Source organism: Labrus bergylta, chromosome 11 (assembly GCF_963930695.1).
Source record: "Labrus bergylta chromosome 11, fLabBer1.1, whole genome shotgun sequence".
Classification (NCBI taxonomy): domain Eukaryota; kingdom Metazoa; phylum Chordata; class Actinopteri; order Labriformes; family Labridae; genus Labrus; species Labrus bergylta.
The window spans coordinates 1,378,665-1,395,634 of record NC_089205.1 but is presented as its reverse complement, the minus strand read 5'-3'; the positions used below and the strand labels follow the sequence as shown (position 1 = coordinate 1,395,634).

The 16,970-nt window shown below is 39.2% G+C and overlaps 1 protein-coding gene across 5 annotated transcripts in view; it reads left to right on the top strand.

Annotated features, from left to right (window-relative positions):
• gdpd5b (glycerophosphodiester phosphodiesterase domain containing 5b) overlaps window positions 1–16,970 on the top strand; it is a 44,426-nt gene that overhangs the window by 19,280 nt on the left and 8,176 nt on the right. For 4 of the 5 annotated variants that reach the window (XR_002278308.3, XR_010667131.1, XM_020644590.3 and 1 more), the window contains exons 3-9: window positions 7,815–7,918; window positions 10,806–10,899; window positions 11,303–11,362; window positions 11,858–11,956; window positions 12,559–12,652; window positions 14,128–14,273; window positions 15,348–15,430. Coding sequence is in view for 3 of the 5 variants with exons in the window: in XM_020644590.3 (XP_020500246.1) it covers window positions 7,815–7,918; window positions 10,806–10,899; window positions 11,303–11,362; window positions 11,858–11,956; window positions 12,559–12,652; window positions 14,128–14,273; window positions 15,348–15,430 (680 nt within the window). In the remaining 2 variants the exon portion in view is untranslated. The remainder of the gene's footprint in view (window positions 1–7,814; window positions 7,919–10,805; window positions 10,900–11,302; window positions 11,363–11,857; window positions 11,957–12,558; window positions 12,653–14,127; window positions 14,274–15,347; window positions 15,431–16,970) is intronic. The other variant, XM_029279460.2, reaches the window with a different exon arrangement.

The window sequence follows — 16,970 nt, the reverse complement described above, 5'->3', positions numbered from 1 at the left end:
TGCCTTTCATTTGACAAGGTGACGTTACATAAGTCTGAATCTTTAATGATACCAGTAAACAAACTGTAACCAGTCAAGATCAGCTACATGTAACTGGATCTGAGCGAATCACAGAAGCGTGAGAACTGGGGTTCTCATGTTGAAACAGCTGACGATCATTCATAATCCAGAGTAGATCATCCCATTTCTCTCCTTTTTCTCATCTTTGTTTGCTATAATGAGCCGTTCAGGTTGACTGAGAGCCTTAGTGAAGCTGCTTCTGTCTGTATTCAAGGTGCTTTGTAGGAAGACAGCCCACGTCAGGCATTGCAAGCTGATCTGGCCTCTCAGTAATAATTGAAAGTATTTCCATTTAGCCAGTCTAAACCATTCAGACACACAGGCTTCAAAAATAGAAGCAAAATTGCATTCATTTGTCATTGACCTTTTAATTTTTGTTGGCCCTGGTTTGTGAAATATTGAACAAATCAATATACACAGTTTGCCAGAACTTTCAGTAACTGCTCTATAAAGTTACATGAATACGTAGGCCCAACACTAATAATAATAAAAAACATGTTGTAAAATGACCCTTTATCTTGCAGCCTCTGATATATAATTTATTTTTATTACCAGCGATTCTTTTACCAGTGATTTAAATTATTTTCAATGAGCTTCTTGCTAAATAAATTATTTTCCCTGTGTTTTTTTTTGGGTCAGATTGCAAAAACACAAAGCATTAGTCAACTGGTTTTTCCTGAGGGACTGACAGGTTTTAATAAATCAGATTAGATGTGCCTACATTAGGGATGGGCATTTACAATGATTTAAACAATGGAGCACTCGCATTAACTTAGGAATGAATACTATATATTTTTCACCAGACCAAAAAAAAAACATCGGACATGGATTCACGGTGGATCGCGCTGTTTCTTTCAGTTCTGTGGATCTATAGGACAGACAAATCTCAGTTCTGTATGAAATGACAACTGATGGTTGAACTGAACGTGTGACTCTGTGGTAATAGCTGTCCAAAATTGCAGGTAAAACGTATTTTTACAAGCTCAAATGTTGAGATTTTATCATTGAGTGTCCCACCATAGACAAAGAACATAACGGAAATATTGATTAAATAATATTATAAGTTCACTGCACACCTTCAGCTCTGGCAAGAGAGAGAGTGAGAGAGGGGCAGAACACACGTATGGACAGTGAAAACTGGCAGCGGATGTACTTTTGGGCAAGAGGGACAAGTGTTCTGTCTGTGTACAAGCTCCAGTGGGTCAACATTTTTTAGCCTCTGCTGATGGGCATGTTTACACTACCAATATGATAGCTTATATGTGTGTGTGGTTGCCACTTTAGCGTCTGTGTCACTGTGTGCGTGGTATGAAACATGCGGCTCGTGTAAATCTGACACCAACAGAGAAATGGATTCAGCTGGTCAGTCGGTGCATCTCTACTGCTGAGTTAACATTTCTCTACATAAACACTCAGAAAATGTTTGATGTTGTTTGTTTTTTTTTAAATACATTTACAGTTTTATAACTGTATTTACTAGTTGCACCCCAAAAGGAGATGTGTCTAAAATAAACAGAGGAAATGACAGTTCAGGAATGTTTTTGTCATAATAATCAATTTTCTCGACCACCCTCCTGTGATAACAAAATGTTCTATATTGTGTGTGTGTGTCACTCTGGTGGTATAGCTGCCTTCAAAAGAGGCACACACCCTGTGTGAAATGCCACAGACTTATCGGGATATGCTCAGGAATGTGGCAAGAGACTGGTGTTAAATCCTGCAGAGATAGAGGCCAAGAGACATGCATGTGAGGTTAGATTCTTGTGTTCTGAAAGAAGCACGACAAGTGAAACAATAAAGCAGTTTGGTCTTTTTTTTCTGACCCATAAAAACTGCTCTGCTGAAATAAAATAAGTTGTGAGGTTGACTTGCACACAAAGTCATGTTTAAGTTTGTTTCTGACTCGATGTCTTTGTAGTAGATATTATCTCTATCCAGGCCCGGTTCTATGAGAGTGAAAAAGCATGCGTTGCACCCTTTCAGCATTTCACTGTACATGTTGCAACAACAGTTTCTTCATTTATTCTTTGAAAACTCACACAGCCAAACATGCTCTTATTTTACCAGAGCTCTTCAGTTCCTCAGAATGACAAGTGCAACAATATCCACATTGTTGCACTTGTCATCAACATCCATTATATGTCATTTGGTCTGTTTACTAATGTCCCTGGGGTCAGATTTAAGTACGGACATCTTTGTAGGATTTCTTGTACATTTACACAAAAACTTAGCAAAACAAAGCTTCCTATTGTTAATCTTCAGTAGGCCTATTTTTTTATTATTTTATCCCTTCATAGAACATTGCATATTGTTTCCATCTCAGCTCCTAGTTTGGCTTGCAAATCAGATGCAAATAAAAGTAGCCTACATAGATTGCTATTTGCTTTGTTTAAAAACAAACAAACAGCAAGTTTACATTTTTCTTTTGTGTTTGAGTAAGTAACTTAACTTGTTTTGGCATGTTTGCACTGTGTCAAAGAAAAGTTGTTGAACAGAGCTTAAAGATGAAGTAAACTGATTTTTATTTACTTATTTAAACTTTATTTAACCAGGTGGGCCAGGTCTAATGCTGGGGGAATGTTGGCCTGAGGGAACACAAGGCCTAATTTGGATTTTCATAGAAAAGAGGTAATATAAGGCTGAGGGAACATAAGGATGACCCCTGTTGGTCAAATGCATTGAGATGAAGGAACTTGTTTCGCAGGGGGATCTGGCCAAGACAGTCAGCAGAAAAGAACACACAAAGTTACAAACGTAGACATAAAAGGAGAAAAAGTGCAATTTACAAATACTCAAATTTGCATTAAAAGAGAAGCCATCTTTGAGTCAAAGCTGAGAGTCAGATGTTCCAGCAGTAGAGTTTAAAACATTGACATCCTAAAGAATCTGCCTGCAAGTCTTTCATTTTAGATTTAAAACCCTCCGAGCCTTAGGGACAGAGAGAATAAAGAGGTCCAGAGAATACCCTGTACTTTTCTGTGAGATAAAAACATACAGAAATTGTGGGAGCAGACCAAGAATTGCCTTATATGTAATGGTTTACCAGTATGGGCCCACGGGTCTCCAGAGAAGGCTATCCATGCCCGTGAGTACAACTCACAATGGTGAGACAGAGCTTTACTGTTTCTAATGAACCTCAAGGATGCATGGTATGCTGTGTATGTATACACTGAGCGGAGGCGTGCATGTAGTCTTAAACACCTTGCAGCAACAAGACAAGAAAAATAAAAACCCAGTTTTAGCCTCAGCATATGGTTTAACATTGGGAGTCGACTATCAAAATAATCAGGTATTTGTAAGAGTTTACAACCTTTTTGTGCTTTCCTTCAACTGTGACCACCACAGGTACATTTTGTGAGCTGGTCTTTGATTTGGTAAACAACATACACTTGGTCTTATCTGCATTTAGAACAAGTTTCAGCTCATGCAGTGAATTCTGAACAACAACAAATGCATTTTGCAAATTTTCAACGGGCTGTGCAAGAGATGCAGCACAGCAGTATACAACACTGTGTTTATCCATGCTAGAACCAAGTTAAGCAGTCATCTTCACCCCAACAGAAGTACAAATGAACGCTGGTTAAATCTATGTAACCCTTACAGAATAATATACTAATAGCTTTCATTCTCCTCTAAAAGCCCCCTGGCAGTCTATACACAAAAGCTAAGAAATCAAAATGTAGTTTATGTTATACATCCGTATTTATCTACTATAACTACAGTGGGAGAGCCATTCACCATAATGAGCTGAATTTTAATCATTGTGTCATTTCAGTCTAGCAAGGACAGTGTTGGCTGTTATTGCACTGCTGCTCCTTGTCCTACACAGGGGTCATTCTTAAGAGACGTTAAGGGATGCAACTTTATTTCATGCTTTAATTAAAGTCGTTCCACTGTTTCTAAACAAAGACAAACGTGTGCTGCTGTTTCTTTCCACACTGCCTTCAGATGTTAAACCACTGGAGCGGTTTGATATTTGTATCATTCTTTTTTCTACAGTTTTTAGCTCTTCGTATTGATAGCCAATGTAGAATGTTTTTTTTTTTTTACTTTGCAAAATACAAAATGATTTTTTTCTGTAGTTTATTATTTTGAAATATTTGTTTACATGCTTTAATTTTTTTTTTCAGAATCCACTTGATTTGTATACTATTAAACAACAGAGTTTGTTATATGAGACTTATTCTCCTCTAACCTTTATTTCAAGATTTTTGGCTAAGAGGAAAATTTGTTCACCATTTAAAAAGAATGTAATCTTAACTTTGCACATGTCCTTAATACATTACTCAGGTTAGTGAGAAAGCCAGTCAAATATAAGCTAATTCCAAAGCTGTAAAGCTTTCAAGGTATTTTTTGTCCCCTTTGTGCCCTATGAGTTCTCTAAGGGATGAGCGAGTAATTAATGAAACAAAGCACAGATGATTGTTAGCATGCACACACACTGCCCTTCAGACACTTGATTCTCACACACTGCGGAGGTTTTAGACATTTCTGATCCCGTCAGTTTGAGGCATGGGTTCAGTTGTGCCTTAACAAAATGTCAGCCATGCAGAATGTGATGTCACCAAGGCAAGCCAAGTCTTGTTAGGGCTCATCAGCTGCTAAGTTATCTTGGCAAACAGGAAGAGAAAAACAGAGCTAACAAGGTGCTTAAAGCTTCAGTGAATTAAAATTATATTATAAGTTAGAAGACCTACGGTTAAAAAAATATATATATATCATCATAACAAAGAGCTGGTAAACTGGTTGTTACAATATGTACCCTTTTCATTTTCCTTGTGCCGTGTTTAGAGTACTGAGATAGGTCATTTAGATGAAGTTTTTATCCTGTGCAAAGTGGTCATGGAAACAGCAGAGCTGAAAAGATAGACTATTTTGTCGTCATTTTTTCTATATCTGATACTCTGTATTAGTTCACACCAGTACAAAGTAAAAGGTTCTAGATATCCTCATGAACTTCTGATCAGTGTATTAAATTCTATGATTATGGCTTTTTTTTTTGTTTTGTCTCAGCTCACGTGCTTCATAGTCCACAGAGAAAGAAAGGGTCTGTAATGGGGGGTGGGGAAGGTTGTGAACAATGTCCTCTCTCAGGAGCAAGGTTAGATCTCCCAGGTGTTTCCAGATAGTCATTATGTACCATGGGAACCAAGGTCATTGCTCTGTCATCAATGAGCAGAGGGAGCCTGTCACACAGACAAAGCTGCCTCCCACAGACACCCAGATCTCTGCAATTGATTTGCTGTACCCTTTGTAATAATACGTTTTCCTTTGCATTGGATGTCAAAATAATCAAGAGAGACACTTACAGGCCCACACTATCAATTTGTTTTCTCTATTTCTGGAAAGACTGATTTTATCTCTTCGAGTCTATTTTGTAAAGAAACGGACACCTGCTGCTGGAATGATGTGGTGCCCATAGTATCTGATAGAAAAGCACATTCTTACATAATGAAGGTTTGTATAAAACTTAAACTTCTGAAGCTGTGTCCAAACATGAAAGTGGATTCAATCAGCATTCCCCAGGCTTGTTTGCCTTTTTAGTACAACCAATCTATCATGCCACAGAACCATGCCCAGAAATAAAATAACACTTTTTTTGATGCCATCCTGATTTCCTTATTAAGTCTGACCCCGGGTTTCAGCGTTGGCATGCTGGAAAGCTTTTAAAACAAGCTTGAGGTCATGACATTACTTTTAATGTGGATAAGGATTTTGATAGTTTCATGATGCAAAACTTCCATATTAAGCATTTAGTGTGTGTAGCACTCTGGGAATGGGACCAGATACAAGCAGGTCAGAGAGATTGTCTTACCTGTCTGATCTGCTGGACGAGGGCATAATTACCCTCTTCTTGGTGAACAACAATAGTGCAGTCAAGCTGATGTGCTGAGATTGATGAAGCATCTTAACTCTACAGTCAACATGACACATGAGGTTAAACTACAAACTAACAAATGATGTCTTAATATGTTGTAATAAAAACATTGCTGAGTATTGGGTTCTGGGAGCTTAAAGACACATCCTCAAGTTACTTGTTTTGCCCAACCACCAGTCTACGTCCCTGAAGATACACTTCACAGTGATGTAAAGCAGAACAAGGGAAAGCCTTTTAAATGGAAAAATCTGGAATCAGTGAATTTTAGCTTCTCAGTTTTGCTAATTCAGTTTAAATTATGACAACTAACTTTTTGTTTATGAAGATGCTTGCATACATTGGGCCAGGATTAGTGACCTACCCTCCTCACACAAGGAGGTAGGTAAAGGTGCCTTCCTGAGCAGCTTCTTTAAGTTGGTTGTCAGCCCTGTTTGCCTCACTGATGTTAATCACACTAGTTCTATTTCCAGCCTGTATCCAATATTGGTGTTTGCTCGTTTCATTACGCTTTTGTTTGTCAGCATTTCCACCATGAGGGACAGAAAATGGACACTTGCAGTATGTGCAAAACGTAACATATTCAGTGCTTCCCCTACCATTATATTAGGGGGGAAGGTCAAGTTAATTAAAAAAAAATAAAAAAATCTTCTTTTTTTCAAGAAGTCATTTAAGGACACCTTTCTGATTGAACAGGACAGCTGTCATTAAAAGTTACGCATGAACACCAAGATTCCTTCAAGTGTTTGTGTCGGCAACCGTCTGCCCGCACCCCTCCCCTCCCCCAAAGCTGTAAACCTAGGGGAAACACACATATTCATAGCCAGGTATGTTTTATAAGGAAGCTTTTCTCCTGGAGCTCTGTAAAAAACACTTACTTCCTTTTTTAGTATGACAGCTAGCCTAACTGTGATTACGCAGCAGGTAAGATAGAGATGGTAAGAGCAGGTAAGATGATAAGCCTGGCCAGCTAGGCAACATCTGAAACACTGAGAAAATGATTAACACTTGAAAGACAAATCAGTATTGAACTTTGACTCGTGGTGCATTATTGATGTTTTTCTATTAAAATAGAAAGAGCCTTGTCAATGACATTGCAAGCAAGGTGTATTGTTTTGGTTTTGTTCAAAACTGGGACATATTTGTGTTTTAGAGATATTTGTGGGGACTTGGGACACGGAGCTTAAAAATGGGACGCTCCCGGTCAAATCGGGACGTATGGTCACCCTATTTCTGGTGCATTGGGATTCTTTTGAATAAAGAGCAATTATCTCTCCTTTTGTTATGGGTCATAAGGTTCCTCTCTTAAGTCTCACTTAAATTATGGATGAGTTTAAAGGAGGCTTAGAAATATTGAGTTTGGTATTACTATGTATGCATGGATTCATCCCCCTGAGTGTGTTCCTATTTCTTTTATCTGAAGATATAACCAATTTAAGATTTACTCTGGTATGGAAGTGTACGCCAAAGGAGAACAGTAATGAGTCTGCTTTTATTAAAAGTAATTCCTGGATAATGAGCAAAGTGAATTAGGGAATACTCTGTGCAGTTAGGTTGACACTATGTTCCCAATGAAGCTAATACGAATATTACTTCTAATGAACTCTTCAACTTCTGGAAAAGTTGTTTTGATTTATAAAAACGTTTTACAATTAAAGCTTCATTTCCAATGACGTTCAATAATATAATCCCCTTTTTCCAAGGCATTTAGAGCTGTCCTGCCTTAACTGTCATATTGGGATCACTCATTTGCATCACTATCATTAAATGAATTTAAGCAATCCTTCATGTTGTCCTCTTAGTCAATTCTGTTGAATCCACAAAAATAATGAAATGCTTTTATTCATCCGTGTGTGACTGTGTGTGTCTGCGTGCACAGTGGGAGTTGCTGTGGTCCCTCATCCTCCTCTTCACCTTCTCTCTGCTGCTGGTCTGGTTCTACTTCTGGTGGGAGGCACATAACGACTATAATGAGTTCAACTGGTGAGTACACGACCGAGCTGAAGGTTCATTTCAGGTCACACTGTGGCTAAATACAGGTAACCGTATTGTTTTGTCTGCAAATAACTTCTATCTATGTCTGTTGTTGTTTATTTCCTGGATCATCAGTTTAATCTGTCCTCTGCCTTAATCCGAACAGATACCACCCAGACATCCGCAGATTATACCATTATGTAACAGAATTGGCTCACCCAACGTTTTTTATTCTGTTAATGGGTCAACCCGTGCAATTTTCATGTGACCACAAGGTTATTTGACAAAAAACAATGGGCTACCAAAAGCTTCATATCAAACGTTTAAATCTATAAATGTATTTTATTTGATTGTTTATAAACATGATGCCGATTTCTCCAGTAACTAGAGCCGAACTGATTAATCAGCCGGCCGATATTAGCTTATCCAGTGGCTATCGGTATTGGCTAATTTTATCGCAGCTTTGCGCAGATATTACAAGATTTATTTTGAGCATCATTGTATTACACTTTCAGTTCTCTTTCTGGCTGTTACCAGCAGATTTTGCTATATGGATTAGAACAAGCATTATCACGCTCCAGAGTGTCAGGCGGTGATGCACGTACATGCAGAGTTACTTTCCAGTTGAGTGACCATCTTGTCTTCATCACATATCTTTTCCAAAAGTGTTTGATCCACATTTGAGCGATCAACATGATAAATTTGTATATCTATATCTTTCTGTCTGTACATATTGAACATAGATCTAAGAAAGACAATGGCCGGTATATCTGAATCAGATCCCCCCCCCCCCCCATATCGATTTTGGTGTCAACCCCAAAATTCCATAGTGGTCCCAAGAATTCCATATCCGTTGGGTCATACTACAACTAAAGGAAACCAATTTGTTTTTCTATACTAAAGATGAGACTAAAATTCAGCAACACTTGACTTTCAGAAAATAGAAGAAGAGAAGGAGTTAATAACAAACCATTCAAAACAAAAAGAAAACATATGAATGTGCAATCTTTTAGTATCCTGAATGAGACACAATCTTTCCAAGAGTTTTTTTTTGACAACAATGAATTCAATTGTTCTAAATAAATGTGTGGCATCTTTGAGTAATTGCTGTTAGACAAAAGGGTTGCACCTCTGTCCCATAATCGCATCTTTCCCTCCAGCTTTGCCCCCCTCGCCCTCTCTTACTCTTACATTGACACCATTATAACCTTCTCCTCTCATAGTCCTCTTTTGCCATCCGCTGTCTCTTCTCACATTCCTTCACAGTATCTAAGTCCCCATTGTATCCTGTCACTCCACTGTTTTCTTATCCCCAAACAGCCAACCCATTCCAATTTCATCAGCAATCTCACCAGTGTTCATTCACCTCTGGAGGTCAGTTTTGGTCAGCAGACATTTGCCTCCCCTTGATAGAACATGTACACATTTTCTGCTTTCCTTCCTGCTTTTTTGGAGGGTTGAGCATATAATCACTGTAAGTGACATATCTGCCCTTGTGCGTCCCAGTGATTTAGCAGCAGGGAGAGTTTCAGTCCACCCGCAGTATAAATGTATTCACAAAGGCCTGGTAGCATCTGCTCTAAGTGATCCTGCTGTGGCTCTGTGCCAGCTGAATCACTGATAAGGCTTTGAAAGTAATTAGTGCAATGGGACTGAGCTGTCACATCTAAATACACATGTGCACTTGTCTTTGCTCCGCAGCTTGACAACGTACCATTTTGTGTGTCAGTGTACATTATGTCTAAATGCAAGTGTTTACAGAAAAGAAGAATTGTGATAAGTGGAGCAGTATGTATCTTTGTTGTTGCCTTACTCTCTTTCTAATGAACGTTAAGTTCCCCATAAAACACGAGGAGGAATGGTTTGACCCCAACCTGTTTAAATAACTCATATCTCCCTATGGCATATTTAAAGTGTCTTGGTCCACTGAGTCTGCTGTCTTTGTTGTATCTGTGTAAGTTTAGTACAAAAAAGAAATGCTAACGCTTAAGGGTTCTTGATATGTGCCTGCCTTTAATTCAAAGACTTTAAATAAACACATTTAAGTGTTAACTTAGCATGAATTTGTTTTTGAACTAGCCTTCCTCTTTTCTTCAAGAACTATTTTATAGATTTAAAGGCTTTATATGCTATTTTTCACACTTAAATATAATAGAAATCAAGTATCTCCTCTGAAAATAACTCTGTGAGTCATGACTGTCTACAATGGGTGTAACACCCGAGTCCCACTGTCTGTGATGTTTTCAGAGTTTTCAGAGTCCTATCTTCACTTTGTTTACATCGTCAGGACGGCCGGCTGACTCCTCCCCTCGTGTATAAAAGTTGTTTAATTGAGGGACTAGAGAAAAGAAGAATAACATACTGTACTCACTGCTTAACTGTGTTTCTAGATCACGCTCATTTCAGGTAAATTTACATGCAGTGTGAAGATACCAGCATAATAAAGATCGCTAGCATTAGCATGCTAACACAACAATGCAGCGCAAGTTGTTTTGGTTTCATGCTGGTGCTCAAGGGCGACATCTGCTGGATCAAAAAATCACATATAAAGCCTTTAATGATACAAGCTTTTACACTTCCATTAATATCCTATCTTCTTTATTGAGTTTTTCTTTACCTTCTTTATTGTAGAAGGAGACAGGCAGAATAAAGAGTAGAGAGAGAGAGAATGACATTTATAAAAAAAAAAAAAAAACATTTAACCAATCTGTGTTGTGGTTAAACCTTGAATGGTGAGATTTGGACACAGCCGTTAATATCCTCCTCAACAATATTGCTGTAAAACTAGTAAGACACCTTTTGGTTTGAAGAAAGCTAAAATATCACCGGTAAGTAATTATACAATGCAGGGGAGCTCCCAGCATGTGAAATGTCATTCACTCTTTTGTCCCTGCAGGTTCCTCTACAACCGCTCCGGGGAGTGGAGTGATGGCACTGTTCCCATCCTGGCCACCACCGCTGCTGGCTTCACCTACATTGCATTTTTAATGGTCAGTGCTGCATCAAATATTCTCCATCGAGGTTCTATACATAATGCGATCATTATGTAGTTAATAGTTGTAGTGAGTAGCAGCAGATTTTGAATTGTTTGCATGTGTTGACTGATAAACATTTATGTTGAGAGACTTGTTCTTCAAAGTGTAACGTGTGTGTGTGTGTGTGTGTGTGTGTGTGTGTGTGTGTGTGTGTGTGTGTGTGTGTGTGTGTGTGTGTGTGTGTGTGTGTGTGTGTGTGTGTGTGTGTGTGTGTGTGTGTGTGTGTGTGTGTGTGTGTGTGTGTGTGTGTGTGTGTGTGTGTGTGTGTGTGTGTGTGTGTGTGTGTGTGTGTGTGTGTGTGTGTGTGTGTGTGTGTGTGTGTGTGTGTGTGTGTGTCTTATTTTTATTTTGGTTCCAGGTTTTAGCACTTTGCCACATTGCACTTGGGCAACAGTTGAATTTGCACTGGCTTCATAAGGTAACTGTCATTGTCATCTGGTTGCATAATTGTGTGTTTAGCTGGTAAAAATTATAAGGTAGACAAGGGTGGGAGAGTTTTTCCATTTGTGTCTTTGTTTGTATTGTGTGTGTGTGTGTCTGTTTGTGTATATGTGGAGCTGTTGTTTATACTCTTATGTGAAGGCTTGGTGCCTGCATGTGTGTTCATTCATTGCTGATCAGCTGAACTCATCCTGAACTTACAGTTTGAAATGGTGTTGTCCCAGGAGGATTGTGAAAGGCCATTAAATGACTAAATGTTATCAACAAACCAAACACAAGGACCGAACTCTCTTAGGGGTGTGAAAGAGCTGGAAGCTATTTGAGGTTATGGTGCGTGCGTGCGTGCGTGCGTGCGTGCGTGCGTGCGTGCGTGCGTGCGTGCGTGCGTGCGTGCGTGTGATTCTGTGGGTGCGTACATGTGTTAACCCATAGTGACAGTCTCTCTTATATCTGTCCCTCTCTGTTCACACAGATAGGAGTGGCTACTGCTCTGCTCACCACCATCATTGGGGTAATATCTGTCAATCAAACATGGGGTCAAGAGTGGGACGTCATCCCCATTTCCCTACAGGTCAGCAGACTGAAACACAGGAAAGCAGCATATCCACTTTTGATGCTTTGCCATCTCTTCTGATTTAGGTTAAGGCTTAGGCCCAAACTGAGCATTATCTTACACAGGGGGTTGGTCTTTTATTTCTAAATACAGACCTAGAGAGGTTCATGATGAACTGTTTTTATAGATTGACTCTTTCTTTCTTTCTTTGTGTGAATGTTTTCAGATAACTGTGCAACCTTCTGAAACTATTCTCTTTATCAAGCTCCTTTATCAACATCATGTTTATGCTTGTGTCTTTATTACATGTATTTATTTAGTGATTGTGTTTTTACAAATGATCTGTTAGTAAACTGTCAATTGAAATTATACAAACCTTTAATATATAATGAGGTATGTTTATGATTATAATGGTTTTTATTGTGTCTTGACAAAAGAAAATGTCTTTAATGCCATGCCTCTCTGTCTTTGTTTTGGGTTTTTTTCCCTGCCTGCTACAACTTATTTCCTAAACCCTGATTTTACTGCCCTGATTCCTTTTTTCTTTAAATTCTTTAAATATACCATGCCTTTATGACCTCTACTTTCTCTATTTCTCTACTTTCTTTATGTCTGTCCAGGCTACTGGGCCGTTCCTGCACATCGGGGCTCTTGCTGCAGTAACAGCACTGTCTTGGATTGTGGCTGGACAGGTCGCCCGCTCAGAAAAAACAAGTATGTTTACATTTACAACACAGAGTACAACATACCCGTACCTCACCAGTGGTAACCATATGCTACACAGAAACACAAATACAAATAGAGAAAGAGTGGTAAATGATTAACACTATGTTGACAGAGGCCAGGACCTCCTCCCAGGGTGTCAGAGATAACATTCCTTCAGGCTCATGTGGTGTTTTACAGACAGGAGACTTTGATTAGTTTTCATTTTGGTGAATAGCAGTTCTTTGTGTTTATTCTAACTCTCTCTTAAGGGTGTATGTAGTATTGCACACGTTTGAATTTAATTTGAGGTCAGTGTCACTTATGCAGTAGTCTTAGTGTAATTGTTAACAAAGTTATTATAAATATAGAAACCTGGGGGTAATCTGTTTTGTTATCCAATCTGCAAAAAGCGCTGGTATATAGAAGAGTCCCTTAACAATAACCAATAAAATCCTGGAGTCTCATTCAAAAAGAATCCCTCTCAGGTCGCGGTCACACTGGCCATCCGTACCGTGCCGTACTCAAGCACGATTGGCCCCCCGCTGCGCCATTCCTGTGCCGGCCCGCGGTCACACTGCACAGGACTATCCGTGCCTAAGCACGATTACCTCTTGTACATAAAATCGTAATACAACACATGCACGCTTAATGTTATTATGAAGCGTGCTCAGTTTACAAACAGGCGGACGAGAGAGAGAGAGAGAAATAAAGAGATGAGCAGTCGAGTCTGCGTCTGCAAATCGGAGAACAACACAGAGAGCATGACAGCTACTTTACTGACTTTGCAGCTTATTTTAAGCCATTTTAATCAGACACAGCCACAAATAAATTGAAAAATAAAATAGACGTGCGGGCCAGTACACTGGTCTGGACTGAAAGAAAATATTACCACCAGGGGAAATAGCAGTACCTATATGTTCCTCTGCTCTGTGTGCATCTATACAAGTCTCCAGAAGTTACCTTGAACAACTTTGTACTGTATGAGATGATGAGCTGCCAAAGGGTTATGATTAAGTCTGGTTTTGTGGGTGTTTTTTTGTCCTTAGAGAAAATAAACACAGTAAGATGATGATACAATGTTTTATTTCCCAGATTCACTGCCTTGTTTTTAATAAAGCTGTGCACTCTCTATGCTCACTGTCTAAGTCATTTCACCTGTGTGTGTGTGTGTGTGTGTGTGTGTGTGTGTGTGTGTGTGTGTGTGTGTGTGTGTGTGTGTGTGTGTGTGTGTGTGTGTGTGTGTGTGTGTGTGTGTGTGTGTGTGTGTGTGTGTGTGTGTGTGTGTGTGTGTGTGTGTGTGTGTGTGTGTGTGTGTGTGTGTGTGTGTGTGTGTGTGTGTGTGTGTGTGTGTGTGTGTGTGTGTGTGTACAGTCTCCTGTGTGTAACACCAGTTGTCTACTCATTTCCACTCAGGAGCTGACCTTAATCGAAAGAGTTTATCTATTTTTTCAGTTTCAAGATCTTATTGTCTTGTCTCCTCTCAGTGTTTCAGGTAGTGGTCATGCTGCTATATCTCACTGTGTTACTGGGACTCTATGTGGTACCTCTTTACATCACCTCCCCGTGCATAATGGACCGCAACTCCCTCAAACAACGCCCTAATGTCATTGGCCACCAGGGAGCCCCCATGGTGAGTCAGATGACCTCGATCATCCACTCCAAATGTAGTAATATGAAACAAACCCCCTACAAGTACTTATATTACATATGCTTTAACACTGCACATACGTTTAGCATCTTTATAATGGTTCCAAAGAGTGTCAAACCTCTAAATCTCAGTACTGTAAATTATGTGGAGCCCTTGCAGGTCATGGTTATTTTCTTCCAAAATGAAGGTGAAAGAGGAAAAATTGCCTCCCTCCAGGATATTTGTCTACCTTGTTAAAAAACTGTTTTTCTTTCCCCGTCCTTCCCAAGGCTATTCTAGTCTATTTGTGACCCTGTTGTTGTTGTACAACTGAAACTAGTCCACAAGCATAACAAAGTGAAAGCCTGGAGCTCCCTCTGTTTAATATACAGCAGTGACATATTTTCCGCAGGAGTTACAGACTTCTGCATGGCAAAGACAAAACAAATGGGAGATTGATTAGAAAGACAAACACATGAAAGACTGCTTTGATCACATTCACTGATGTCTCTTTTATACTCCGAGAGAATTAAAAAGCCTGTTTGAGCCTGTTTGTGAAGAATGTATCAAAATGTAACATAAAGATGTGATTTATGCATACCAAAGCACACTTAGCTTTTTATATTTGATTTCTGTTCTTGCATCTACACGTCACCTGCCGAAGGTTTTATGAACTTGGCTTAACACTCATTCAGGGATTGTCCAACACTTGGAAGAAAAAGCGAAGGTGAACACTGATTACTCATCACAGTTACTCATATTTTCCCTAACAACCTGATGTCTGTGGTTTCTGTGTGAAGTGACTGATATTCACAGTGGAATCTAAAATTAGGAGTTCCCCTGAGAGGCCAAGAGAAACAAAATCACAGGACTCAACTCAGTTTCCCAGAAGGACTCTTATTGATTCCAGAGTCATTCATATCACATGGTTCCCAGTAACTGACTCATAGGAGGAAGCTTTTCTAGTTATTAATGTCTATTGGCTTGGTATTGATTAAAACCAGGTCATGGTGATGATATGCATTCTTTTGTGTTTTGAATTTTTTTGTATTTTCATGTGTTTCTGTTTGTTCCAAGCTTGCTCCTGAGAACACACTGTGGTCCTTCCAGCGAGCTCTGCAGATGAACGTCACTGGGTTTGAGGCTGATGTCACTATCAGGTACATTCTCTCTCTCTCTCTCTCTCTCTCTCTCTCTCTCTCTCTCTCTCTCTCTCTCTCTCTCTCTCTCTCTCTCTCTCTCAATCAATACAGCAGAATGACAAAGCCAAAAGACTATTTTTCTCTCTCGTCTGGATTCTTCCTTGCTGTTTGGATTCTTTTTATTGCCTTTTGAAACATTTGTTTACCAAAAACATCTGGAGCAAATGAGCAGTAGTGAAAGCCCAGAGTGGACTGAATGTCATTAATCAAATTCATCCATGTTGCTTTTATGCATTCCTTTTTTTTATATAGTCACAAGTGTCTCGGCCCACAGCGCATTGCCTTTTTTCAAAAGTATTTTCTACCTGATTTTTATTTTAACGGTGTGCACTCATGTTGTTTACATTCTATTCAATTCAATTCAATTCAATTTATTTTGTATGGCGTCAACTCATAACAAGTGTTATCTCAAGACACTTTACAAAAAGCAGGTAAAAGACCTTACTTATTGTTATGTTACAAAAAGCAGGTAAAAGACCTTACTCATTGTTATGTTACAAAAAGCAGGTAAAAGACCTTACTTATTGTTATGTTACAAAAAGCAGGTAAAAGACCTTACTTATTGCTCAATTACAAAGACCCGGCCTAGCCATCATGAGCACTTTAGCAAAGCAGCAAAATAACTTGTACTTGCATGAAATTTGCTTTTTAAGTACATTTTTAAAACAAACACCCTCCATGGGTGTGTTTGTTTTAAAATGAGGTGTGTAAAGCTGGCTTGCCCTATTTTGAGGACACCAAGATTAACTAAACCATGGACCACCTAAAACCGGGTCTGAAGTCTGTTGCGAGCACACCTTAGAAAGATGGGCACACATTGGCGAGTTCACAGTGCACTTCCACTGAGCCTGTTGCACACACACAGGATGAACACAAACGCCACAGTTTCATGTCAGTGCATGCTCATACATTCAGTCTTAAATGTGACAGAAAACTGAGAGACGGAAAGCCTTTGTTTCTGTTTCTTTCCTAGCTCTCCTCGTCCTGTCTAATACACACAGAAATGCATGCTGAAGCGCACACACTCAGATGCTCTCATGCAACAGAGAGCTGGATTTATAATATTGAGTGCCACACATAATGGAGCACACAGATATGAATACAGACAGCCCAGTGTCTGTTACGCATGCATGAATTAGTTACATAGATCCTGATGGTATTTCTGGAGATTTTAATAATTATTAAGGGTACGCTTTTGTGCCTCATGCAGAAATATTCACAGCATCTTTCTGATCGTTTCTGATGTTGAGGGCATTTTCAATGAAACATAAATTCATTCTGGTGTATTTCATACAGTGTTCTGTGTTCAGTGGCAAAATGAAAGGAGAGATACCAAATGAGCCGGTTGGAGTTTGGTCTATTTAAGAATAAAGACTGAAATCTGCACCGAAAATAACAGTGGCGCACCTGGATCTTAATGGGAATGAGTGCTGACACTCTGATTGGTTTGATTTATGTTAACTCCCAAAACACACCTATAAGTATAATCAAGGGAATA